General features: G+C 35.9%; 1 protein-coding gene across 6 annotated transcripts in view; it reads left to right on the forward strand.

Moving 5' to 3' along the window:
- PHF14 (PHD finger protein 14) overlaps window positions 1-24,900 on the forward strand; it is a 240,606-nt gene that overhangs the window by 195,828 nt on the left and 19,878 nt on the right. For 3 of the 6 annotated variants that reach the window (XM_034668347.1, XM_034668303.1, XM_034668318.1), the window contains one exon: window positions 10,125-10,316. The exons of 2 other annotated variants lie outside the window; for them this stretch is intronic. In XM_034668347.1, the coding sequence (XP_034524238.1) occupies window positions 10,125-10,199 (75 nt within the window). In that variant the 3' untranslated portion in view covers window positions 10,200-10,316. Of the gene's footprint in view, window positions 1-10,124; window positions 10,317-24,900 lie in introns of those variants that run through there. One more of the 6 variants, XM_034668314.1, reaches the window with a different exon arrangement.

Here is a 24,900-nt window from a genome sequence, read left to right on the forward strand (position 1 = left end):
TGACAGAGACAGCCAGTAAGAAAGGGAACACAAGCAGGGGGAGTGGAAGAAGCAGGCTCCTAATGGAGAAGCCCGATGTGGGGCTCGAACCCAGAACACTGGGGTCACGCACTGAGCCGAAGCCAGACGCTTAATGACTGCGCCACCCAGGCGCCCCAAACATAGTCTTTCAAGAGTGGACCAGAAAGAAAATCTGCACAGACTGATTACTTAGTAATAGAATTGAATCCGTAATCAAAAACTCCCAACAAACCAAAGTGCAGGACCAAATGGCTTTACAGGTGAATTCTACCATTTAATTAATACTAGAAAATACCTATTCTTCTCAAACTGTTCCAAAAATCAGAAGAGGAAGGAATGCTTCCAGATTCGCTCTACAATGCGAGCATTGCTTTAAAACCAAAGACACTACAAAAAAGAAAATTACAGACCAATATCCCTGATGGACATAGATTCAAAAATACACTAAAAGGATCATTTAAAATTATCAAATGGGATTCATTTCAGGGATGCAAGGATGGCTCCATCAATCAACATTATATACAACATTAACAAAATTAAGAATAAAAATCACATGATTATCTCAATAGATGCAGATAAATTATTTGACAAAATTCAACTTCCATTCATAATAAAACCTCAACAAAGTAGGGATAATGTGAACATACCTCAACATAATAAAGGCTATATATGACCGATCCACAGCTAATATACTCAGTGGTGAAAAGCTGAAAGCTTTTAAAATCAGGAACAAGAAAAGGATGTCTACTCTCAGTACTTCTATTCAACATAGTACTGGAAATCCTAGCCACAGCTATAGGATGAGAAAAAGAAATAAAAGGCATCCAATTAAAGGCACTCATATTGGCAGATGACCTGATACTAAATATAGAAAACCCTAAAGACTCCACCAAAAAACTGTTAGAATAAATTAATTCAGTAAAGTTGCAGAATATAGAACCAATATACAGAAATGTGTTTTCATGAACTAATAACGAATTAGCAGAAAGAGAGATTAAGAAAACAATCCCATTTATAATTGCATCAAACACAATAAAATACCTAGGAATAAATTCAGCCAAAAAAAAAAAACACCCAAAAGGTAAAAGACCTGTATGTTGAAAACTATAACATAGTGATGAAAGAAACTGAAGATGACACAAATAAATGGAAAGATATACCATGGTCTTCAGAAGAATTAATAATGTTAAAATGTCCATCCTACCCAAAGCAACCTACAGATTCAATCTGTATCAAAATACCAATAGTATTTGAACAAAGAATCCTAAAAATCTGTATGAGACCACAAAAGGCTTCAAATCGCCAAAGCAGGGACACCTGGGTGGCTCAGTCAGTTAAGCGTCTGCCTTCAGCTCAAGTCATGATCCCAGGGTCCTGGGATGGAATCCCACATCAGGCTCCCTGTTCAGCGGGAAGTCTGCTTCTCCCTCTGCCCCTCCCTCTCCGCTCCTGCTCTCTCCCTCTCAAAACCAAGTTAAAAAAAAATATATATATATATATATATATATGTGTGTGTGTGTGTGTGTGTGTGTGTGTATATATATATATATAGAAAACACCGAAGGAATCTTAAGAAAGAACAAAGGTGGAGTTATCATGATCCCACATTTCAAACTATACTACAAAGCTATAGTAATCAAAACAGTATGGTGCTGGCACAGAAAGAGACACAGAGATCAATGGAACAGAATAGAGATCCCAGAAATAAACCCATAATTATATGGTCAGTCTTCAACAAAGGAAGCAAGAATATGCAATGGGAAAACAGTCTCTTCAATGGATGATATTGGGAAGACTGGACAGCTACATGGAAAAGAATGAAACTGGACCACTTTCTTACATCATATTAAATAATAAACTCAAAATGGACTAAAGACCTAGATGTAAGACTTGAAACCATAAAAATTTTAGAAGAGAGCACAGGCAGTAATTTCTCAGAGGTAAGCCATAGCAACACTTTTCTTGGTATGTCTCCTAAGGCAAGGGAAACTAAAGGAAAAATAAACTGTTGGGACTTCATCAAAATAAAAATATTTTGCACAGCAAAGGAAACAATCAACAAAGACAACCTACTAAATGGGAGAAGATATTTGCAAATGATAAGGGGTTAATTATACACACACAAAAAAAAAATTCTAAAAACAAAAAGATCTAATTAAGAAATGGGCAGAGGCCCTGAATAGACATTTTACCAAAGAAGATATACAGATGGCCAATAGATACATGGAAAAATGCTCAACATCACTGATCATCAGGGAAATGTAAATCTAAGCCACAAAGAGATACCACCTACTATCAGAAAGACAAATAACAAGAGTTGGCAAGGATGTGGAGAAAAAGGAACCCTGTACTCTCTAGGTAGGAATGTAAACTGATGCAGCTACTATGGAAAAGAGCATGGAGTTTCCTCCAAAAGTTAAAAATAGAAAACCCATACAACACAGTAATAATTCTACTTCTGGGTATTTATCCAAAGGAAAGAACAACGGTAATTTAAAAAGATACACGTACCTCTATGTTTATTGCAGCATTATTTACAACAGCCAAGATATGGAAGCAACCTTAATGTACCTGGATATCTGAATGGATAAAGAAGTTGTGGTATATATACACAGTGGAATATTAGTCATAAGAAAGGAATGAAATTTTGTCTCTTGTAATAACATGAATGGACCTAGAGGGTATTATACTAAGTCAGACAATGAAAGACAAATACCATATGATTTTACTTCTGTGTGGAAACTAATAAACAATGGAGGAACACATACAAAAAATCAGAAACAGAACCAACCAATAACTGCCAGAGGGGAGGAGTTTGGGGGAATGACAAAATAGGTGAAGGGGACAAAGAGGTACAAAGTTTCAGTATAAAGTAAGTCATGGGAATGAAAATTATAGAATAGGGAATATAGTCAATATTTTAGTAACTTTGTGTATGGTGACAGATGGTAACCATTCTTATTGTGGTAAGCACTGGATAATGTACATAATTATCAAATCACTATGTTGACACCTGAAACTAATATACTCTGTCAACTATGCTTCAATTAAAATAAGTAAATAGAAACAAACAACGTACTACATGGAAAAACATGGAAAAATATATAGAGAGGACTTGTGCTGTCCTCACTTAAAATATATTTATGTTGGCCCATTATAGAATGAGGTGTTTTTGTTTTGTTTTTATTTTTTTCTATAATCATTGCTCACTACATACCAACTTCTCAACCTAAATTCTTCAAACCAAGTAATGCCTTTTAAAGCAAAAATGGGGGCACCTGGGTGACCCAGTCGGTTGAGCACCAACTCCTGACTTTGGCCTGGGTCATGATCTCAGGGTCCTGGGATCAAGTCCTGTGTCAGGCCCATGCTCAGCAGGGAGTCTGCTTCAGAATCTCTTTCTCCCCCTGCTCACACATGTGCTCACTCGCTCTCTCTTTCAAAATAGATAAGTCTATTAATAAATAAATAAAGCAAAAATGTTATAAATGAAGGTGAGTTATCAAGGTAGGGGCTTCTACTGTAGAATCTAGCATACATGTCTATGCTTATTTCCCAAATATTAGACCTCTACTAGAGAAGAACTTTTTTTTTTTTATATCTTGAAGACCATAAATTGCACATGTAGAGAATAGTGGTATTCTTAGCTCTAGAAGATTCATATCTTGAACATATTTGAAATATCCAAAAATTCAATTTATGGAAGTTGTGTTTTCTCATGTTTATGGGAAGATACAAGGATACAATTTTATATAATTGGGTTTATGCTCATTAAGAGTCTACCCTAGCTCACACTTACCATTCGTTACTGATTTCATTTCCTTTCTTTTATCCTACTTATTTTGCCCAACTCTCAGCTTCCACTCACTGATCTTCATTCCCTTTACTATTAAATATACCCTTTTATAGATGGTTGTGCCAGTCCTTAGGGCCTAATTCTTCCCAGAGAGTTTCCCAAATTATATATAGGAAATCCAATGTTTTATTTTTTAACTTTCCCATTTCCATGCTGCCAAAAGTACCTACCAAGTAAAGAGTGACAAGAGGAACTTTAAGACTTAGAAAGGCAAACCTATTCCACTTAATCTTCAAAAATCACAAATTGGAGATAAGGGCCCAATAAATGAAACAGAACTATGCATATATTCTTATACATGAAATTAGATATTCATGACTGCCCTTTTATCTATCTTGCTATTAAAATAAAGGATATGATTTTATAATATTATATAAAAGGGAATTTCCGTTATGATTTCTTGTTTGAATCACTACGTAGAGAGAAAAGGCAGAAATTTACAAAATAGCTCCATTCTGTGTAATGACATAAGTGTTTGAGCTAGGTTTACTAAGAACCTCCCAAGTTAATTTTATAACACAGCCTAGAATTTCTAATTAAACATGCAACTTCTGTCATAAGAAAAAAACCCATCGTATGCTTTTTACAGTATATTTAATTAAGCATTTCTTATAAGTTCATTTCAATATGTATCATGGCCCACTAAAGTTGGAATTCAGTTGTAAAATGGTAGATTAATTGCCTTTTGTATTAAATGAAATAAGAATCTCAAATATGCAAAGTCAGGAAATTTAATTGTGGCCTTCAATTGCTTCTTCAATGCATTGGAAAACTGAATGCAGAAGTACAGAAAAAAAACCCAAAGGTTGTTAAATGTAGCACATCACACACATCTTGCACTTTACTTAATGATCCAAGTGTTTATTACTATGAAGTAAATGCACCATTTAAAGAATTATGGTGGAATTGTAAAACATTAAAAACTCTAATTAATTTTAGTCTGAAGTATGCAGCATGCCCATTTTGCCTAAAACATTTTCATTATCATCAGTATTTTCCAGTTAAGATAAATTTTTTCCTCATTGTGCAGCAGTGGCATATTTTCTGTATTAAAAGCACAATCTTAAATGCTGTTGAGAATTATATCTAGAATATGCTTTAAGTGAATAAAGCAGTTTTTGACCACAGATTGGAACAGTATATATTGCTTTTTGACAATCTATAACTAACATAACAGGTTAGGTGTACATATTTTTTTTGCCAGAAGCTATATATATATGTACTAACATTTTTAAAAGGATCAGCATACAGATAATTTTGACTATTAATTTGAATCTAACTACAATAATTCTTCTCTGATTGGCCAAAGGAATATTTAAAATCTAAAGATTATATATGAAAATAGAAATATGTTAAGTTAGTTCTTGCTGCACTTTCTCACTTCATTTTATTGTTGTACTACCATGTATCTGTCTCTATGAGTAGCAAATTCAGGTTAAGTAAAAACGACTGAAAACCATTCTCTTTGTAAACATTCACCTCCATTATACTTACTTATTTCTGGAAGTAGTTCAAATGGCCAGATTATAAAGGGATTTATTAAAAGAAAGTTTATGTTCTCTGTTTATAAAAGTAATCCATGCTCAGAGTGGAAAAGGAAACACATGAAAGCACAAACAAGGGACTAAAAATTAAGAACATCACCATTATGAACATTAGAGATACTTACAAAAGGAATGTTAAGTAGAACAATGAAACGCAAACTCTTTTAGCTGTATATTTTCAGTGTTGGCAGCTATAGGTGACTTGATTTTTTTTTCCACATAAAACCTTTGCCTATACATGATACTTATTTTGGATTTAGAAAACTTTCATTAAGTTGCCATTTTTTAATCTTATTTTGAAATAACTTTAGACTTATAGGAAAACTGCAGAAATCACAGAGATAATTGCCATTTGCCCTGCATCCAGCTTGCTGTTGTAGTGTTACCCACTTCTATAACCAAAGTAAATTACTGAAACCAGGAAATTGACATCAAGACAATACTATTTATTACTGCATAGACCATATTTAAATTTTGCCAGTTTTCGCAATACCCTTTTAATGGTGCAGGATCCCACCACTGTCTTTAGTCATCATGTTCCCTCAGTCTTTTCCCATCTGTGATAGTCCAAGCTTTGTATTTTCTTTCATGACCCTGATGGTTTTGAAAACTAGTGTTCGATTTTTTTATAGAGTGCTTATCTGATGTTTTCTCATGATTAGACTGAAGTTATGCTTTTTTAAAGAAAGATACAGTAGACCAGAGTTGTGCCCTTTTTAGTATATCACAGCAAAAGGTTAGTGTTATTATGTATTACTGATGATATTAACCTTGATCACTTGGGTATGGTGCTATCTGACCGGTATCTGCCCTATAAAGGTACTCATAAAGTCATCTTTAAGATTAAAAAATCAACGGGGAAAGCTGTCCCCTTGTGTACTACTACTGCAAGAGAAATCATTTACAATTTGGCTGTCTCTAGGGTAAAGACAGAGTCATCTGTACTCAGACTAATTTGAGTCCAAATATTACCTAAGCAGAATTCCAGCTGCTAAAATAATTGCCCTTTATTTGGAGTTAGTTATCTCCTAAGAGAAAGGGAAAGCAGGATGGATAGGTTTGATTAACTGGCATCAGTTCTTCGAACTATTATGAGAACTAAGGCAATTTTGTAAATAAGGAAAACTGAGGGCGCCTCTGTTCCAATTGATGGTAGAAGCTTGAATAGCATTTAAACAAAATCTTGCAAGTTTTGTTCAATGACAAGAGGAATTTAGTTTAGATAAGAATGGCAGTTTTTTACTGATTTCTCTGTTAGAATAACTCTGTCTTATGTTGCCACCTGGAGCATTAGATCATAATCACATGGTCTATATATGCCTAGAAATTATCCTTCTCCTTACTACAACAATGCTGTCAGTGTCAAAAGAGCAAGAAGGCTAACAAACCACCTTAGTTATTTGGCATTATGAGTAGAGTAGTTGTTGTTATGTGGCTGGGTATTCTTGAAATTCCACAGGTAACTAGCAGGTCTGCAAGATTGTTACAAACAACATGTTTTCTGGAGTATGAATTAACAAGCTTCAAAGTTAAGAGGTAAACCTGTCTACACTTTCCAGTGGCCCCAAAGGGTACATTTTCTTGCTGGCTGCTTCAGAACACTTCATGAAACAAATGTCAAAATTGTCAGGCCTGTCACTAAGAAAATGATCCGTGTAGCAAGGGTCTTCTTTCACTGGGAAAGAGACAGATGTCTTATCTCAGCAAAGAGTAACAAAAGCCTGACATTTATCAGAAGAAATTTTTGCCTGCCCTTAATATCTAGTAGTGAAGAAATACTTTGTTAAAAGCTTCCTTTCTTTGCAGTTTCATTCATTATGCAATCATTTGTCAATGATATTTGATTTGCTGCCTGAGCTATTTAATGATTTTATTAATCTTAATTGCTTATAAAGTTCCTATACAAATTGACCTGTAATGTTAGAAACACAAATTAGCATTTCCAAAAAAAAAAAAAAACAGCAAAGCAACCTCTAAAATCCTTTCTGGACCTTCTAATGTTTTTATATATAATGATAAAATCTGTTATTGTTATTTTCATTATTCTGATGATGTTCTACAATAGCGATTACAGTGTGTTATACTCTAGCAGTTAGGGTTAAATGCCTTTTCTTCCCCTTCATAATCCTTTCTTCATCCAAATCACAGTTTTTCTTGTACAAAGGAAAAAAGAGATTGGATCTCGTAACCTATGGAAATGGTTTAAAGGTATAGAAAGGCAAGATATTGTAAGACACGTCCTCAGCATAAAGAAAAATGTGGAACAGTTCTTCACCTGTCCCAAACAGGAGGCAGTGTTACAAGAGACACACATTTATAAACTACAGTTGCCCCTTGAATAATGCAGTGGGATTAGGGGTGCCAACAACCTGCATGTGACTTTCGACTCACCCAAAATTTAACTAACATAGCCTACCATTGACCAGAAGCCTTAGTGATAACATAAAGAGTTGATTAACACATATTTTGCTATGTGTACGATATACTATACTCTTATAATAAAATAAGCTAGAGAACAGATGTTGAGAAAATCAGAAGGCAGAGAAAATACATTTGTAGTACTGTACTGTATTTGCTGAAAAAAGGCTGTGTATAAGTGGACCTGCATATTTCAAGCCTGTGTTGTTCAAGGGTCAACTGTATATACTTTATTACTAAGAAAAATACAAGACTGGCATTACAAGAATTTTAGTTAAATATGAAAGTAAAATTTATAGGTACTTCATGGTCCTCAGGGTTATTATTAGGACTTTACATTTCCATTTTGACTTAGAGCACTATTGAAGGCTACTAGGGAAAGTGAGATAACTGAGCTCATTAAACCAGTACGTCATATCAGTGTGGGAACTTAGACTGTCCACATAATAAAGGTTCCAATCCTGTCCTTCAAATTAAGGAGACGAGCTTGAAAATGGCTATTCTGACTAATGTTGCTTCAAACATTATTGCTTATTTTTGTTTTTAGTACTGTCCTGATAAGTTTAAGATTTTTAGAAGTGTGACTATTGGGTAAGGAAGAATATTATGCTTTTCCAAGTTACATTAATTTAGGCAGACTTCTATTCATTTTTTTATTTCACTTGTTTCACATAATTCAGAAAACATTTATTGTACTCGAAATATGTACTAAATGTGCCCTGTTCACGATAAGAGTATAATATAAAAAAAAATAAAGCGCTGCTTTGAGGAACACAGGGATAAATTCAGTGCTACCTAACAAAAAATTCCTTGCCACTTTTACCTGCTCATCTAACACTTCCTGTCAGTGTCTCACCCGAAGACGACAGTGGAAAGTATAGAGTGAGATTTGCTTTTTATTAGTATCTAATCAAAATGTAATCTCTAGAAACTCTTGTGGAACAGTGTAAACTAACTGTTCAAGAGTCAATTGAACGTAATATCTCTGAGATAAATTGGAGGAAAAAAAAACAACATACAGTGGCTGTTATACTTAGGAAAATATATTAAAATTACATTGCCAAAATGATATTCAAAACCCCATCTTTTATATGCTACATATTTATAAATGGTGCAAGTTGGATGATAATATTGATAATTTCTCCACTTTTCTGGTATTGACAAAGTCTAAATCACAGATGCCAGTGAGCTTCGAGAGAGACAAAGTATATAAAGGAAGCTTTCTCCGCCTTAATGTTTACAGGCAAGGATGTGGTTTTTCATGGGAAACAAATATATATGCCTTGATTTGTATTTACTTAACGTTAACTTACTAAGCAGGGCTCAACAATTATTTAATTGAATTTGGTTTTATATGATTTAGAGATAGAGGGTGACGTATTTGGTGATACTGTTATTATTGTTCTCTAGAGATACTTAAAAAATTGCTACTCATGCTTTAATTCAATAGAAAAAACAATGCTTTTTAACTTCAGTTATAAAAATGAAAAATCTTACTTGATAAATATTAAAAATATTAGGAAAGCAAAACTGCTTTATACTTGGTATTGTTGAAAGAACATAGATGATGAAACGGGTTACAAATTGTAAGATGAAATATTTTTCCAGACTTTTCATTATTTATACTTTGGAGGTCACCATTTACTACTGAACACAAGATGCACTTCATTCCTATGGAGACTGACATTATGAAGTCACTTCATTTATTCACCATGTTCCACAGGAACCTGCTGTGAATTATGAAGCCACCACTTAGAATTGAAACTATAGAAGACTGTAAGCATTCAATAGCCTGACATGCCCATGTTTCCTATTTTAGAGCTGACTAATCTTCAGATAACATATGGAGGTACAAGTAATTGGATTGGCAGACCTGTCAAGAAAGTATGCTAGATGAGACAAAAACGCCATGCTGGAATACATAAAGTGTGTCAGAAGTTAAATTTATTTTTATCAAAGAATGAAGTAAAAACACCTGATCACCTCCTAAAAAGGACACTTTTATGGGCAGGTGTTTTCAAAAGTAATTTTTAGGTCATTAATAAAATAAGTTGCTTTTAAAAACATATGGAAAACTTTAGTCAATGGGTAGGTAGTGTAAAATAACACCCACTGTAAATATTTAAGTGTAACATAACTTTACCATTTTGTTTCTGCCTTTTTTCTAGGATTACCAGAATCACAGTAGTTAATTCTTCAGAGAAATAGAATTAAAATGTATTAAGTATAGCTGATAAAATGCCCTAAAGTTTATATTTTAATGTTTTCTAAAATTTATTTCACAGGAAGATGAAAATGAAGTTGAAAGAAAAAATATATCTCAGGAGCTCAGCATGGAACAGAAAAATCCAAAGAAATAAAGGATTTTCTGTAGTGTTTTGAAAAAGTTTGCAACTTATGTAGTAGCAGATAAAATTTCTAATTGTAAAATGTTAAACTGTAAAATCTAATTTGCAAATTGTTCTCAATAAAGTCATTGAAAATGAAATAGGACCTTGCATTTGGAATTTGTATGTTTTCGAAAGCAATTTAAACTTTCACAGAAAAGACCATTAAAATATTTTTTAAAATTCTGAACTGAAATCTGAGAATAGAGACAGAATTTTCTGTCTATAACCTGTAATCTGTAAGTATTAATACATCTGGATAACCTAAACAACAAATCTCTGACAGTTGTTTTTCCCCTTAATAGTCTCAGTTATCTTCTTCAGGGGCCTTAACAGAATCCCAACTATTAGTATCAAGAAAAACCAACATAGTTCAAAAATGAACAGGGAACACTTGCATGCGAAAACACTTAAAATCGAACAGTGCCACAAGATGAAATACCATTTTGTGATCTCATCAACTTATGTATGACATACTACTCTAGGATCGCAGGTAAAGGCTAAAAAGAAATAATTTAACATTCTCTGCAGCAGAAGTAGTACCATGATTTTTAATTCATATAAAATACCGACTAAGGGCCTACTATTTACTGAGCCCTACACACTCTTCCTACACATTTCAAGAACAGTTCCCAGCTGTATTTCTTTGGCTTAGGAATTTTCTAAAATTCCTTTGATACCTGTCTTTATCAGAGAGAGTTCTCACAGCAAGACATTTGACTTTCCCTGATTCTAATTCTTTAGCTATCATTTGCCAACTGCAGCAGGAGCAACGAAACGACTTGCTCTTTGCAGAGCCAAATGTTTTTGGCAGATGTCTTTGTTGGATTATTTAAGGCAGAGTTTCTTAAAATGAGAAGCAGAACTTTGGAGGGAGGGCTTGTAAGAGCATGTCAGCATACAACTTCTTCCCTGTGAGAATGAAATCTGTGTACTTGCCCTGGAGCCATAGTTTTATCACATGCATCTGACAAGCTCAATAAAGGTGTGACAATGGGACATGCTGACAGTTATGATACAGTGAACCAAAATGGGAAAAACTACAAGTAGGCAAGATAAAAAATTCATTGATACATAGCTTCAAATAATATAACTGTGGATTTCGGGAAACAGCCATATACCACATACTGGACTCCCTGGATGCGTTTTGGGACAAAGACTTTGAGGCAAATGCCTCAGAAAGGCAAGTTAGAGTCTAAAGAGGGCCTTGGCAATAAGTAAATATAAAAATTAACTGGACATTTGTCCCCATTTTTTTCTGTTTTTGAGTTAGATATCAGTCTGTGTCAAAATACCCAAATTCACATAGATTAGAATTACATTAGTAGTGTAACTTTTGAAGAGAAGCAATAATACATGATTCGTATCATCAGTAGCATTTACTGTATTTATTATGTTGCAGGTGCCGTGCTACATGCTTACCACACATTATGCCAGTACACTTACTGATGATTATGCTGCTCATCCCTGTTAACATATAGGATGGTTACTATTACTTTTCCCATTTTCCAGCGATCAATCTGAGGTTTAGATGGGAAATAAGCTAAGGTTATGTAGCTTGTAACTGGCATAGCAAGACTTCAAACCCAAGCAGTCTCACCCCAGAATACCACATTTAATTATTGTGGAAATAGTACTACCATACTTCTTTCAATCCACCATCTTCCCCCAAAATGTACAGTCTTGCTTGTTAGCACCTCATTCATCACTTCTACTTCTCCTTTAGTTACTTCTCTTCCCCAACTACTCAGCCATGTTTAATTTATTTTGAAGACTTTTGCTTTGGTGAAATAAGTGAAACAGGTTTAACTACCATTCTACCTGCTCCAAAATAGCAGACTCCTGCTTTATCTTTTGTACACTGCGTGCCAATGAAACAAGTACAACAAAATCACTTTTTTTGGCCATTTTTTTTCAGTAAATTGTTTATTCAATTGTTAGCACACTGCCATCTCATCTCTTACTACTTTCATTCCTAAAATAAGTTGAATAGTATGAGAGGCACAGTGACAGCCACCGGACAGGCATTTTAAATAGTTATATTTAAGTGATACCTTTAATCATTTAAAACTCCAGTTTTCCTTTAAACACACACACACACACACACACACACACACACACACACCCCTTGGTTTAGGACAGTAAGTGATAAAATAGAATCACTGTAAATTTCCTTGAGGGATAATTTGCCATCTGAATTTCTCAAAATTTTAGGGTGAATAAATTCATGCCATCAATAAATACATATAAATCCTGTTGTCACCCTACAAGGCTGCCCACATTATGTAACTGATTAAATTGGTCATTTTATTTGAATCAGATTATGCATATTTTGTATTTTTAAAAATATTTTATAGAATATTACATATTATATTAGCTCAGGCTCCCATAATAAAATACCCCAGGCTGCATGGCTTAAACAAGAGAAATCTATCTTTTCATGGTTCTGGGAGGCTGCAAGTCCCAGGTTTCAGTTTCTGCTGAGGACTTTTCCTGGTTTGCAGATGGTGGCCTCACTGCATCCTCACACGGGCTTTTCTTGGTGCATGCATGAGGCAAGCGAACAGGCAAGATCTCTGGTCTCTTCTTCTAAGGACACTAATCCTATCATCAGGATTCTAAAGTTATGACCTCATTTCACCTTAATTACTTCCTTACTCCAGATCTAGCCATACTGGGGGGCTAGAGCTTCAGCATATGAATATGGGGGTTGGGGGGACACATTCAGTCCATACACATGATTTAAGTCCAAGTGCCTCTGTTAATAACTATTCTAGCTTGTTAAAAAGCACTAGAGGAAACTCCCAATGAAATGTCTGTGACAGTATGGATTATATATACTTATAACTACTATTCCATCTGCTCCAAAACATGAGAATTCTGCTTTATCTTTTGTACACTGAGTTATGATGGAACAAAATATAAGAAATGTTAATAATTGGAACATGATCTAAAATTGAATTTTAAAGACAACAAAACACTGCACAATTATATATACCTGTTTTCTCTCTATATATCCCCATTACTTAGCTTGTTTCCTGGCCCAGATTAGGTGCACCACTGCCACTCTAAGTCAGCCTATGACTAACAACACAATACTTACAGGACAAAATTCCTTTGTACCTTACGATGCCTGTATAATCACCCACTCAACCAAATTGTTCTCTCTTCATGTTAGTGATTTGGCTATATTTCTTCATGTCTTTAGAAAATATAAAAATAAAACAACTTTACTCAGCATTTTTCTGTCATATGTTATGACCAGCATTTTTAAAAAATTGTACTCAGAATTCTACTCTTTCCTCAGGTCTATGAAATAAATAGGAGAAGTAGGAAAAGGTGTTAGGCTGTTCTCAAATGGAAACTGCTGAGCACTAAGATCTAAATTCATTCAACAGCACTTTATTGGAACCTTCTATATGCCATGCCCTGTCTATTACCAGGAATTCAATAACAGACAAACTACCTCTGCTGTCATTGTCTTGAAATTCTTAATACCTTTTAAATAAGAGGGCCCACAGTTTTACTTTGCTCCGGTCCTGTAAAGTACATAGCAGGTACTAACACATAATACTTTTACTCTTTAAATCAACGGTATTGGAGTATAGTTTACATACAGTATCATGTACCCATTTTACATGTACAGCTCAGTAAATTTTGGCAAATGTATATACGTAATCACCACTCCAAGATATAAAGCATTTCCATCACTCTAAAAAGTCTTCTCACACAGTCCTGCAATCATTCACACACCCCTGTTATAACCACCGATCTGCTTGCTTCTTGACTAGTCGGCCTGTTCTGAAGTTTCTTGCAAGTGGAATCACTTCAGATGTATTCCTTCGTGTCTGGCTATGTTCACTCAGCATAATATTTGAGAGTCATCCAGGTTATTGCATGAATCAATATATTTTTTTCATTGTTACTGCTGAGTGCTTTTTCATTGTGTGAGTATGCCACAATTTGTATATCCATTCACCTGTTGCTGGATGAACAGATATTATTATTATTATCATCATTATATTTTAAAGATTTTATTTATTTATTTGACAGAGAGAGAGGCAGCGAGAGAGGGAACACCAGCAGGGGGAGAGGGAGAGGGAGAAGCAGGCTTCCCCCTGAGCAGGAAGCCCGATGCGGGACTCGATCCCAGAACGCTGGAACCATGCCCTGAGCAAAAGGCAGATGCTTAACGACTGAGCCACCCGGGCACCCTTAAACAGATATTACACAAAAGAAGATATATGAGTGACTAAGAAGTACATGAAAACATGGTCAACATCATTTAGTTATCAGGAAAATGCAAATTAAAACCACAATTACCAGCGTATACCCACTAAAATATCTGTAATTATGTTGCCCAATATAGCAACTACTAGCTACATGTGGCTATTAAGGGCTTGAAATATAACTAGTCTGAATTAAGTTGTGCTGTAAGAATACATGCCAGAATTTTGTGGCTTAGTATGAAAAATAAAGTATCTCATTAATTTTATTCTGATTACATGCTGAAATGACAATAAATTTAAATAGATTTGGTTAAAGAAAGTATACTATTAAAATAAACTTCAGGGACGCCTGGGTGACTCAGTCAGTTAAGCAACTACCTTTAGTTCAGGTCATAATCCCAGGGTCCTGGGATCAAGTCCCACTTTCAGCTCCTTCCACAGAAGGGAGCCCGCCTCTCCCTCTATGTGCACCCCCCCCGCTTGTGCCCTCGCTCTCTATCTCTAACAAATAAATAAATAAAATCTTTAAAATAATTTTTAAATAAACTTCAACTATTTCCACTGTTAATGTAGTTGTCTATGTGGTTTCCACTGTATTTCTACTGGACAGTCCTGGGCTCTAAAGTCTGATGATGAAATGCTGGTGCAGTTATGAAGCAACTGGAACTTACACAGAGGACTCAACTAACCCATGTTCAGACTTATGCCCCATAGAAAGTCTGAAATAATAAATGTGTGTTGTCATAAGCTGCTAATTTTGTGGTAATTGTTATGCTGCAATAGAAGTCCTTGCAACAGCAATCAGAAGACAAAAAGGGATCAAAGGTATCCAAATCGGCAAAGAAGAAGTCAAAATCTCTCTTCGCAGATGACATGATACTCTATATGGAAAACCCAAAGGAATCCACTCCCAAACTATTAGAAGTTATAGAACAATTCAGTAAGGTGGCAGGATACAAAATCAATGCCCAGAAATCAGTTGCATTTCTATACACGAATAACGAGACTGAAGAAAGAGAAATTAGGGAATCCATCCCATTTACAATAACACCAAAAACCATGCGTTACCTTGGAATTAACTTAACCAGAGACGTAAAGGACCTATATGCTAGAAACTATAGATCACTTTTGAAAGATATTGAGGAAGACATAAAAAGATGGAAAAATATTCCATGCTCATGGATTGGAAGAATTAACATAGTCAAAATGTCCATGCTACCCAGAGCAATCTACACTTTCAATACTATTCTGATTAAAATACCGAGGACATTTTTCAAAGAACTGGAACAAATAGTCCTTAAATTTGTATGGAACCAGAAAAGGCCCCGAATCTCCAAGGAACTGTTGAAAAGGAAAAACAAAGCTGGGGGCATCACAATGCCGGATTTCGAGCTGTACTACAAAGCTGTGATCACAAAGACAGCATGGTACTGGCACAAAAACAGACACATCGACCAATGGAACAGAATAGAGAACCCAGAAATGGACCCTCGGCTCTTTGGGCAACTAATCTTTGATAAAGCAGGAAAAAACATCCGGTGGAAAAAAGACAGTCTCTTCAATAAATGGTGCTGGGAAAATTGGACAGCTACATGCAAAAGAATGAAACTTGACCACTCTCTCACACCATACACAAAAATAAACTCCAAATGGATGAAAGACCTCAATGTGAGACAGGAATCCATCAAAATTCTAGAGGAGAACATAGGCAACAACTTCTATGACATCGGCCAGAGCAACCTTTTTCACGACACATCTCCAAAGGCAAGAGAAATAAAAGATAAAATGAACTTATGGGACTTTATCAGGATAAAGAGCTTCTGCACAGCCAAGGAAACAGTCAAAAAAACTAAGAGACAGCCCACGGAATGGGAGAATATATTTGCAAAGGACACCACAGATAAAGGACTGGTATCCAAGATCTACAAAGAACTTCTCAAACTCAATACACGAGAAACAAATAAACAAATCATAAAATGGGCAGAAGATATGAACAGACACTTTTCCAATGAAGACATACAAATGGCTAACAGACACATGAAAAAATGTTCAAAATCATTAGCCATCAGGGAAATTCAAATCAAAACCACACTGAGATACCACCTTACGCCAGTTAGAATGGCAAAGATAGACAAGGCAAGAAACAACAATTGTTGGAGAGGATGTGGAGAAAGGGGATCCCTCCTACATTGTTGGTGGGAATGCAAGTTGGTACAGCCACTCTGGAAAACAGTGTGGAGGTCCCTTAAAAAGTTAAAAATTGAACTACCCTATGACCCAGCCATTGCACTACTGGGTGTTTACCCCAAAGATACAGACGTAGTAAAGAGAAGGGCCATATGCACCCCAATGTTCATAGCTGCATTGTCCACAATAGCCAAATCATGGAAGGAGCCGAGATGCCCTTCAACAGATGACTGGATTAAGAAGCTGTGGTCCATATATACAATGGAATATTACTCAGCTATCAGAAAGAACGAATTCTCAACATTTGCTGCAACATGGACGGCACTGGAGGAGATAATGCTAAGTGAAATAAGTCAAGCAGAGAAAGACAATTATCATATGGTTTCTCTCATCTATGGAACATAAGAACTAGGATGAAGAGTAGGGGAAGAAAGGGATAAAGAAAGGGGGGTAATCAGAAGGGGGAATGAAACATGAGAGACTAAGGACTATGAGAAACAAACGGAGGGCCTCAGAGGGGAGGGGGGGTGGGGGAATGGGATAGACTGGTGATGGGTGGTAAGGAGGGCACATATTGCATGGTGCACTGGGTGTTATATGCAACTAAGGAATCATCAAACTTTACATCAGAAACCGGGGATGTACTGTATGGTGACTAACATAATATAATAATAAAATATAAAAAAAAAAAAAAGAAAAGAAAACTAATGAGATACTGCATAAGGAGTAGGCGATAGGCTACTACTGTTGGCAAGTCAGGCATTCAGCAGTGGTAACCAAATCTCCTTTCAGAGTAAACAGCCATGTTACTGAGTCCATACATCACTCCATCCCTTCAGGATGGGCATTTTATTCATGAGCCTATCGAGGAAGTAATGATGTAGCCATGGAAAGAGGCTGACAGCTGAAGAATTTGTCATCCTGTCCACCTGATTATCAGTGCAAGTGTACAACAGTACACTTTGAAAAGGAGTTTGGAAGTTTTGTATGAGGTTAAACATACTCTTAATATGTGACCCCATATCTCCACTATAGATTTTTATGCAAGAGAAATGAAAATATATGCCCACGCAAATATTTGTTTACATGATTTACATGTAAGTTACATGAACTACATGTAGTTATTTACATGGATTACATTTGTTACATGAATATTTTAAACAACCTTATTCATAATATTCATAATTAGCCAAAAACTGGAGGCATTTTTTTTTCTTTTTAAGTAAAAGTTATATTTCATAATGGTTATTCTTTTCAGAAACTACTTGTCACACTAAGCTGTAGTGTATACATGGTTCACAAAATCCCTTTTCTTTCAGGGAAATTGGATGTATTGTGCAATAGATTTCTAACAACAGTGTAATGGGTGGGAATAATCACTAGCTACAAAAGATGCTGATGAAAATTTAAAAAGAAATTAAACAACATACCAAAAAATTCAAGAAATTCAGCATTCAAAAAAAAGTACGCCTTACTTGAAAACATTTAATATAGTTAAAGCTTTTTAATGGAGTCTGTTTTAATGATTGTTTTGAATGACCTTTGCAGCTGAAAGTACATTTATACACAATCTAAAATTTTTAAATCATAACTGTATCTTCTGAATAAATTCTATCCTTTTCCCTTGGGACTGAAAGCGTGAGTGAGGGGGAAGCAAGATGTGCACCCAGTTGCTCCAACTTAAAGTGTCTGTGAACTGCTTTGAGTTTCAACTGTCTATGAATGTCTCCAAGTTTGCTTCCACACACGCCCCACAGGACATGCTCTTTCCAGGGTATAAGAGTTGTTCATTTGTAATTTCTGATCACCCAGATGAAATAAGGTGAGTCTAGGTAGTTTTGCTTCTCTAACATTTTTTTGGAAAATGATAATTACATTCTTACTGCTCATCTTGTTTTGACATTCTTTCTGTAAATCACTAATGACTTTCCTTTAAGCTAACACCATTAGAGGCATTTGACATTTCCATACTCTCTTACCTCTGTTGTAATTTGTCTCGTTTCCCCCAGATACAACAAACGGTTGCTCTTTAAATTAAATGAATATAAAACAGAAACAGGGGAATGTTTCTTATAATGCACCTCTCACATGGCTACGTAAGATTTATTACAAAGTCCATTGAGAAAAAGAAGTAAATTCAGTTCATTGCACTGACATGTATTTCCCAATACTGTGGGTCCCTGAGGCCTGCACACACTTCAGTCAATTGGTTACTGACACCACGTGGGGCTGGAGCAACTTAGTCCTCCTCATGCAGGCTAAGTAAGATTCACTCTGAATAGTGAAGGTTGATTAGAAACCTACTTCAGTTCACATCACCTGAAGAAAACAATTTTTACCTAGCCATGACTGAGCAAATTTCATCCCCATTCCAGACCATCCTGAACAAACATAGCAGGTAATAAATGTTTCCCTGTGGTGAATTCAATGTGGAGTCCCTGGTTTTGTTATCTAGACAGGAAGTTAAGTGCTAACGGCAACAGCATGAAAACACATGCCACTGTGGCATAATTCTGATTTGTTTTAGAAAAACTATTAATTTCCTTGTTACAAAGCCAAGTAAGTACAACCCTTTAAAACTGCTGAACCATGAAAACCATTTTCCTTAAGGGTTTTAAATTTGGGAACAGACTTGTGAAACTTATAGCTTTAACGAGATATTCTTTGCCTGCAGTCAAGATGAAAGCTAGATCATTGGTTTCCCAGCATGACACCTATGTGTTCTTGATATCATTAGGCTCATAATAACACAGCCCAACATCACATTAATGTTTGAAAGGTTCACTTTTATCTCTTAGTTTATCTTTCATTTACACCTACAGCATGTTAAATATCTCTCTAGACAATAAGATATACTCTACCTTTATTGATACTGTCATAGAAGTAAAATAAAAATCACTCTTTTCAAATTCATGTTTCAAGCCACAAACAATAGATATGGTTTCTACAAAACAGTAATTGAATCAGATGTTGTAAGTTTGAAAATGATAATCTTCCTTGTTGATACATAAGGAAATGAAAACATGGGTCTCCCTAATGCAGGCCAGTTCCAACTATCACTTTTAACACTGTGTCTAATTCAAAAGGTGAGTCAAGATCATTGTTACTTCTAAAGACAGATGAACTCTTTCAGAATATTCAGATTTCAGGAGGGCACCTGGGTGGCGCAGTCCTTAAGCGTCTGCCTTCAGCTCAGGGCGTGATCCCAGCATTCTGGGACCAAGCCCCACATCAGGTTTCTCCACTAGGAGCCTGCTTCTTTCTCTCCCACTCCCCCTGCTTGTGTTCCCTCTCTCACTGGCTGGCTCTCTCTGTCAAATAAATAAATAAAACCTTTAAAAAAAAAATTCAGATTTCAGGGCAGTAAGAAAGGTAGCTTATTAAATAGCATCAGAAAGAGGTAAAATCATTGTAGGACTCTGTCATTCTATGCTCCATGGTGAAAGTAACATGGTATAAGACCTCTGAAGAAATAATCAAACCTATTGTTTGCAAAATATCATTATTTTTTGATATAACACAATGTAATTCTGTGATTAAGGAACCTAATTCTGTAAGTTGTACCCTTAAATTTGCGCAAATATTTGAAGGCATTTTATCTGTAAGTTTATGATTTATTTATATTTATATTATATTTATCTACTATTTATTATCATCAACATCAGACATACGCAAAAGTAGGCAGAAGGTTACAATGACTCCCCATCTACTTGTAACTGAGATTCAACAATTCTTGAGATTTTGCCATGACTGCTTTATATATTTTTTCCTCTTTCTCTTTTGCCTAATTATTTTAAAGTAGATCCCAATGCCTTTTAACATGTATTCTCCTTTCAACGATTTATTTCTGATTGGATATGTTTAATTTATACATGTTTTTCTATGACAGATGTATGGGTTTTTTTTGTTTTTTAATAATGTGAGACTGTAGGTTAATATGACTCGACAACAGTATATTGTGCCTTGTGCACCTCAGGCCACACTTTTAGGGAGATTAAAAAAAAATACTTGGTCTGATTTTTTTTTAATGGTGATAATGTAAAAAGCAGAAATTAACACAGAATCTCAATTCACATTTGCATTTTTGCACCTTGGGCAGAAAAATAGAATGAATCAGAGCTGCAAATCATAAAGGAGACACATTTCAACCTCCAGAGCATTGTTGAACCAAGACATCCTTCTGATTATACTATACTAACAAGGAACAAAACTGGTACATTCAGCAATGCCTTCGAAAACGTATCTTGTTAGTAAAAATCAAATTAACAAATGGAACATCTGTTCAGGGTTATGATTCTTTTTAACACTGTATCTTTTTGGCAAGTATTGATTTGGGATTTGAAATTTTACATTTGCTTATGTCTAATTCTGGAAGTCCTGAACAGTCTGATGTACAATGTTTTAATAGGCTGTTTGCTTTCAGTGCCCTTAGATACAACCAATATGTGAGTTCCTTCTTCCCTCATCCCAGCAGCCCAGGTCTGTCTTCCCTGGGGAACCATTTTTGCTCAAGACCTTTTCTTAATCTGTATCTTTCCTAGACCCTCTAAAACCAAGCTCTCCCACCTGTTCTAACAAAAGTTTACTTCTCACTTGTATCACTGTCTGTGGCTCTTTTTGCCAGTTCTTCAAGAACTGCATCATGGATTTATATGTTCACATTGCACCTTCACCATTTGAGTGTTCACCACTTGAGAGAGAGAAAGAGAGGTAGAAAGAGAGAATCTGGTGGGAGAGACAAAAACAGACACAGAAAATCGTCATGAGTAAGTGTTCTGACAGAGGGTCATGAAAGGTACTATAGATCACGGAGGGGAGCAGCTAAAGGACCCCAGAGGTGGAAAAAAATACTTCATATAAATAATACTTGAGTCTGGCTTTGAAGGCATGGGATTTTATCAGAAGTAGTAGTGGGAATAATGTTTCAGAGAGCTAAAATAGGAATATGCAAAGATAATAAGTTTTCAAAGGTTAAAGATGATTCAGCATGTCTGGATCCAAGAGAAAGCAGGGCAGGAAGTGACAGGGGCTGCATCTAGGAAGAAAGGATGAGGTATTCTTATGGAAGGTTTTAGGAGCTTCCTAAGGCACCCGGACTTAGTCCTGCAGAATGGGACATTTATTAAAATCAAATAGGGATGAGGAAACAGTGGTGATGGCTGTACAATATTGTGAATGTAATTAATGTCACTGAATTATACACTTGAAAATAGCAAATTTTAGGGGCTCCTAGCTGGCCAGTTGGCACAGCATGTGACCATTGATCTCAGGGTTGTGAGTTTGAGCCCCATATTGGGTGTAGAGATTACTCAAAAATAAAATCTTTAAAAAATATATATTAAAAAAAAAACTATGGCAAACTGTGTTATAATACACATTTAAAAAATCAGTAATGGGATACGTTAAGAATGATTTAATTGTACACTTTAAATGGATGAATTTTATGTTACATGCATTGTATCTCAATAATTTTATTTGAAAAAGATTTAAGCCTTGAAAAATAAAATCATATGAGCTTTTAAAAAAAAACCTGACACTTGAACCCTATCCAATGATCAATTAAGTCAGACTCTCTGGGGGTGGGCCAAACATTCAGCATCTTGAGGCATTGCAGGTGATTGTGATGTGTGGTCATGGTGCAGAATCACTGCTGTAGGCAGTAAGGAACCAGGGAAGAATTTTAATCAGGGGAATAACATGATCTAAGTGTGGATAGTGGACAAAGTCATTTGTACCGATAGTTTTGCAGTTCTTACCTCCATGGTTCCTACCTCTTGATATTCATGACTTTGTGTAATCGCCTCCCTTTGAGTGCATGTGAAACCTATAACTTGCTTCTAATCAACATTTTCAACAAAGATGACAAGGTAAACACGACTACGTGTATACAATTACATTACATAAGATGGCAAAAACACCTTGTGAAGAGACTATCTGCTCACTTATTGGTCCTGATGAAAGGAGACGCAAGTGGCAAGGAACTAAGGATGTCCTCCAGTCAACTGCCAGTGAGAAAATGAGGCCCTCAGTCCCCAAACCACAAGGAAATGAATTCTGCCAACCACCTCATTGGAATGAACCCCTTTCCAGTCAAACACTCAGATGAGATCCATTCCAGACAACACCCGAATTGTGCCCCTGCAGAAAATGAATCAAAATGTATCCACATTCTTGACCCACAGAAACTGTGAGATAATAAATGTATGTTGTTCTAAGCTAAATCTGTGGTAATCTGTAACACAGCAATAAATAGCAAATACAGCCCATGCCTCCAAAAGCACGTGTAATTTAACATTATTCTCATATCAGTCTCCATGAAAAAAAGTAAATAAAGGTTTCTCATCCAATTCTGTTTGGAGAATGCTGTATTCTATATCCTCCACCCCTTAAGAGTCACTGTATTCTCAGACATACAACAAAGAAATGTTGTTAAACCAGAGTTACCTGAATTTTTTTTCCATTATGGAGACCAGCCTCATTCTGATTTTTTTTAACTTCTAGTAATATCTTATAAAACCAGTTTTCAAATTATCACACCACAAAGTAATGGTCACAAAGAGCAATAACTTTCAAGCTAGGAAGCTCATCCCATCAAAGGTACAGTAAGACCTACAACAGGTACATGCCTATGGCGATTTTAAGGAAATCAATTTCCAGATTCCCACTTCCTTATATTGTTTTCCCCAAACTAACCTGCCAGACAATAGTCATGGGGAGAAGCCTTCAATTTTCCTTTCCCATTTTACAAAAGAAAGGTGTCCTTCCCATCCAACCCCAGGAAAGCTCCAGATGACAAACAGAAGGACAATTTGTCCATGTTTAGAAAGTGAATTACCGTAAGATGGGTATTAAATCCTTTTAGAACACTAATTTTTCTTTTCTTTACTTTCACACTGCAGAAGAGCTTATGGGGTGAGAGAAATTGTTGTGGCCATCTTTGGAAAATATGAAATGCCAGAAATGACCAGGTAATTCCTTAATGAAGGTTTCCTCAAAGATTATTAAGGCAAAATGAAGGATGTCCAAGGGTAGGGCGAGAGGTTCCCCGGGGAAAGCGTAAACCCCAAAGCCCTGAGCTGCTATTGCTGCAGCCTGCCTGAGCATGGTGGCTGGCCATGAGAAAAGGAAGAGGCTCCAAAACTCTAGAGTTCACACATATAGACTTAATTCCTACTGCAGGTCAGGGAGGGAGTTGATGATGAAGGAACCCTGTTCCATGCCAAGGGTGCTCACATGGACTTTTCACAACCACTCGAAAGGTGAGAGGAATTTTTACCCATATTTTATAGGTGCAGGAAATTACACTTCAGTGAGCTGCAAAACCAGGGCTTGAACCCAGATATGGGGCCTCAGGTCCCGTGTGGTTTTGGTGTTTCCGTTGTTGTTGTTTTTAGAGAAAGGAAAAGAGTTTTATTTGACCTCAATTTAGGACAGCTGCCCCAGAAACACACTCTTCTTAAGGAAGAAAGCGTTCCCTAGTCCAGTGTGTTTTTAGTACATCATCAAAGGGGCTTTCCCCAGGATAGTGGGAAGGCAGCTAAGCGACCCTTTTGTTTTCCCCTTTAAGGCAATACTTTGATTCCTTTTAGGGAGATTTCACCTCTATAAAGGGATCTGAGGACCACTGGGCTCCCAGGGTGATATTTAGATGTAGCTTAAGTCTCTGAGTTGTAAGCCTGTTCAAGTTGAATTCTTAACCTCTAGGCATAATGGCAAACCATTTTCTAGCTCATGAGCTGTTTATAGAAGATGGACGAGATTCTGATGATCAGCAAGTACTTTTCTAATAAATAATGATATGGCTAAGAAATATGAGTAAATACAATATCATTTAAACGATGTGAATCATTGTAGGAATTGAGGCATACCGACTGACCCTACTATGACTTTGTTTGTCCATTCCTAAAGTGCATACAATAGTTACATAGCATATGGACTAGAGAAGTAAAATACCCAAGTGTCTCCCTGTCTCTGAATGAAATACACCAGGAAAGGACAATGTCAAGGGAAACTAATTTTTCCAGGAATTGTAAGATTGAATACAGAGGCATTTATAATGTGCCTGTATAAACATTTTCCTTTCAATCTGGCCTATTCCCTAAAGAAGTAGAGATGGCTTTTGCAACATTAACAAAAAGATAGAAGAAAAGAAACTTAAATAAGTAAAATCAGTTAACAAGTAAAATGTAAATAAGAAACCAAGGTCAAGACTGGAAAAGGTAGAATGCAGATAGGTGGGTCCTACTGAGTTACTAAAG

Source organism: Ailuropoda melanoleuca, chromosome 1, assembly GCF_002007445.2.
Source record: "Ailuropoda melanoleuca isolate Jingjing chromosome 1, ASM200744v2, whole genome shotgun sequence".
Taxonomy (NCBI): Eukaryota; Metazoa; Chordata; class Mammalia; order Carnivora; family Ursidae; genus Ailuropoda; species Ailuropoda melanoleuca.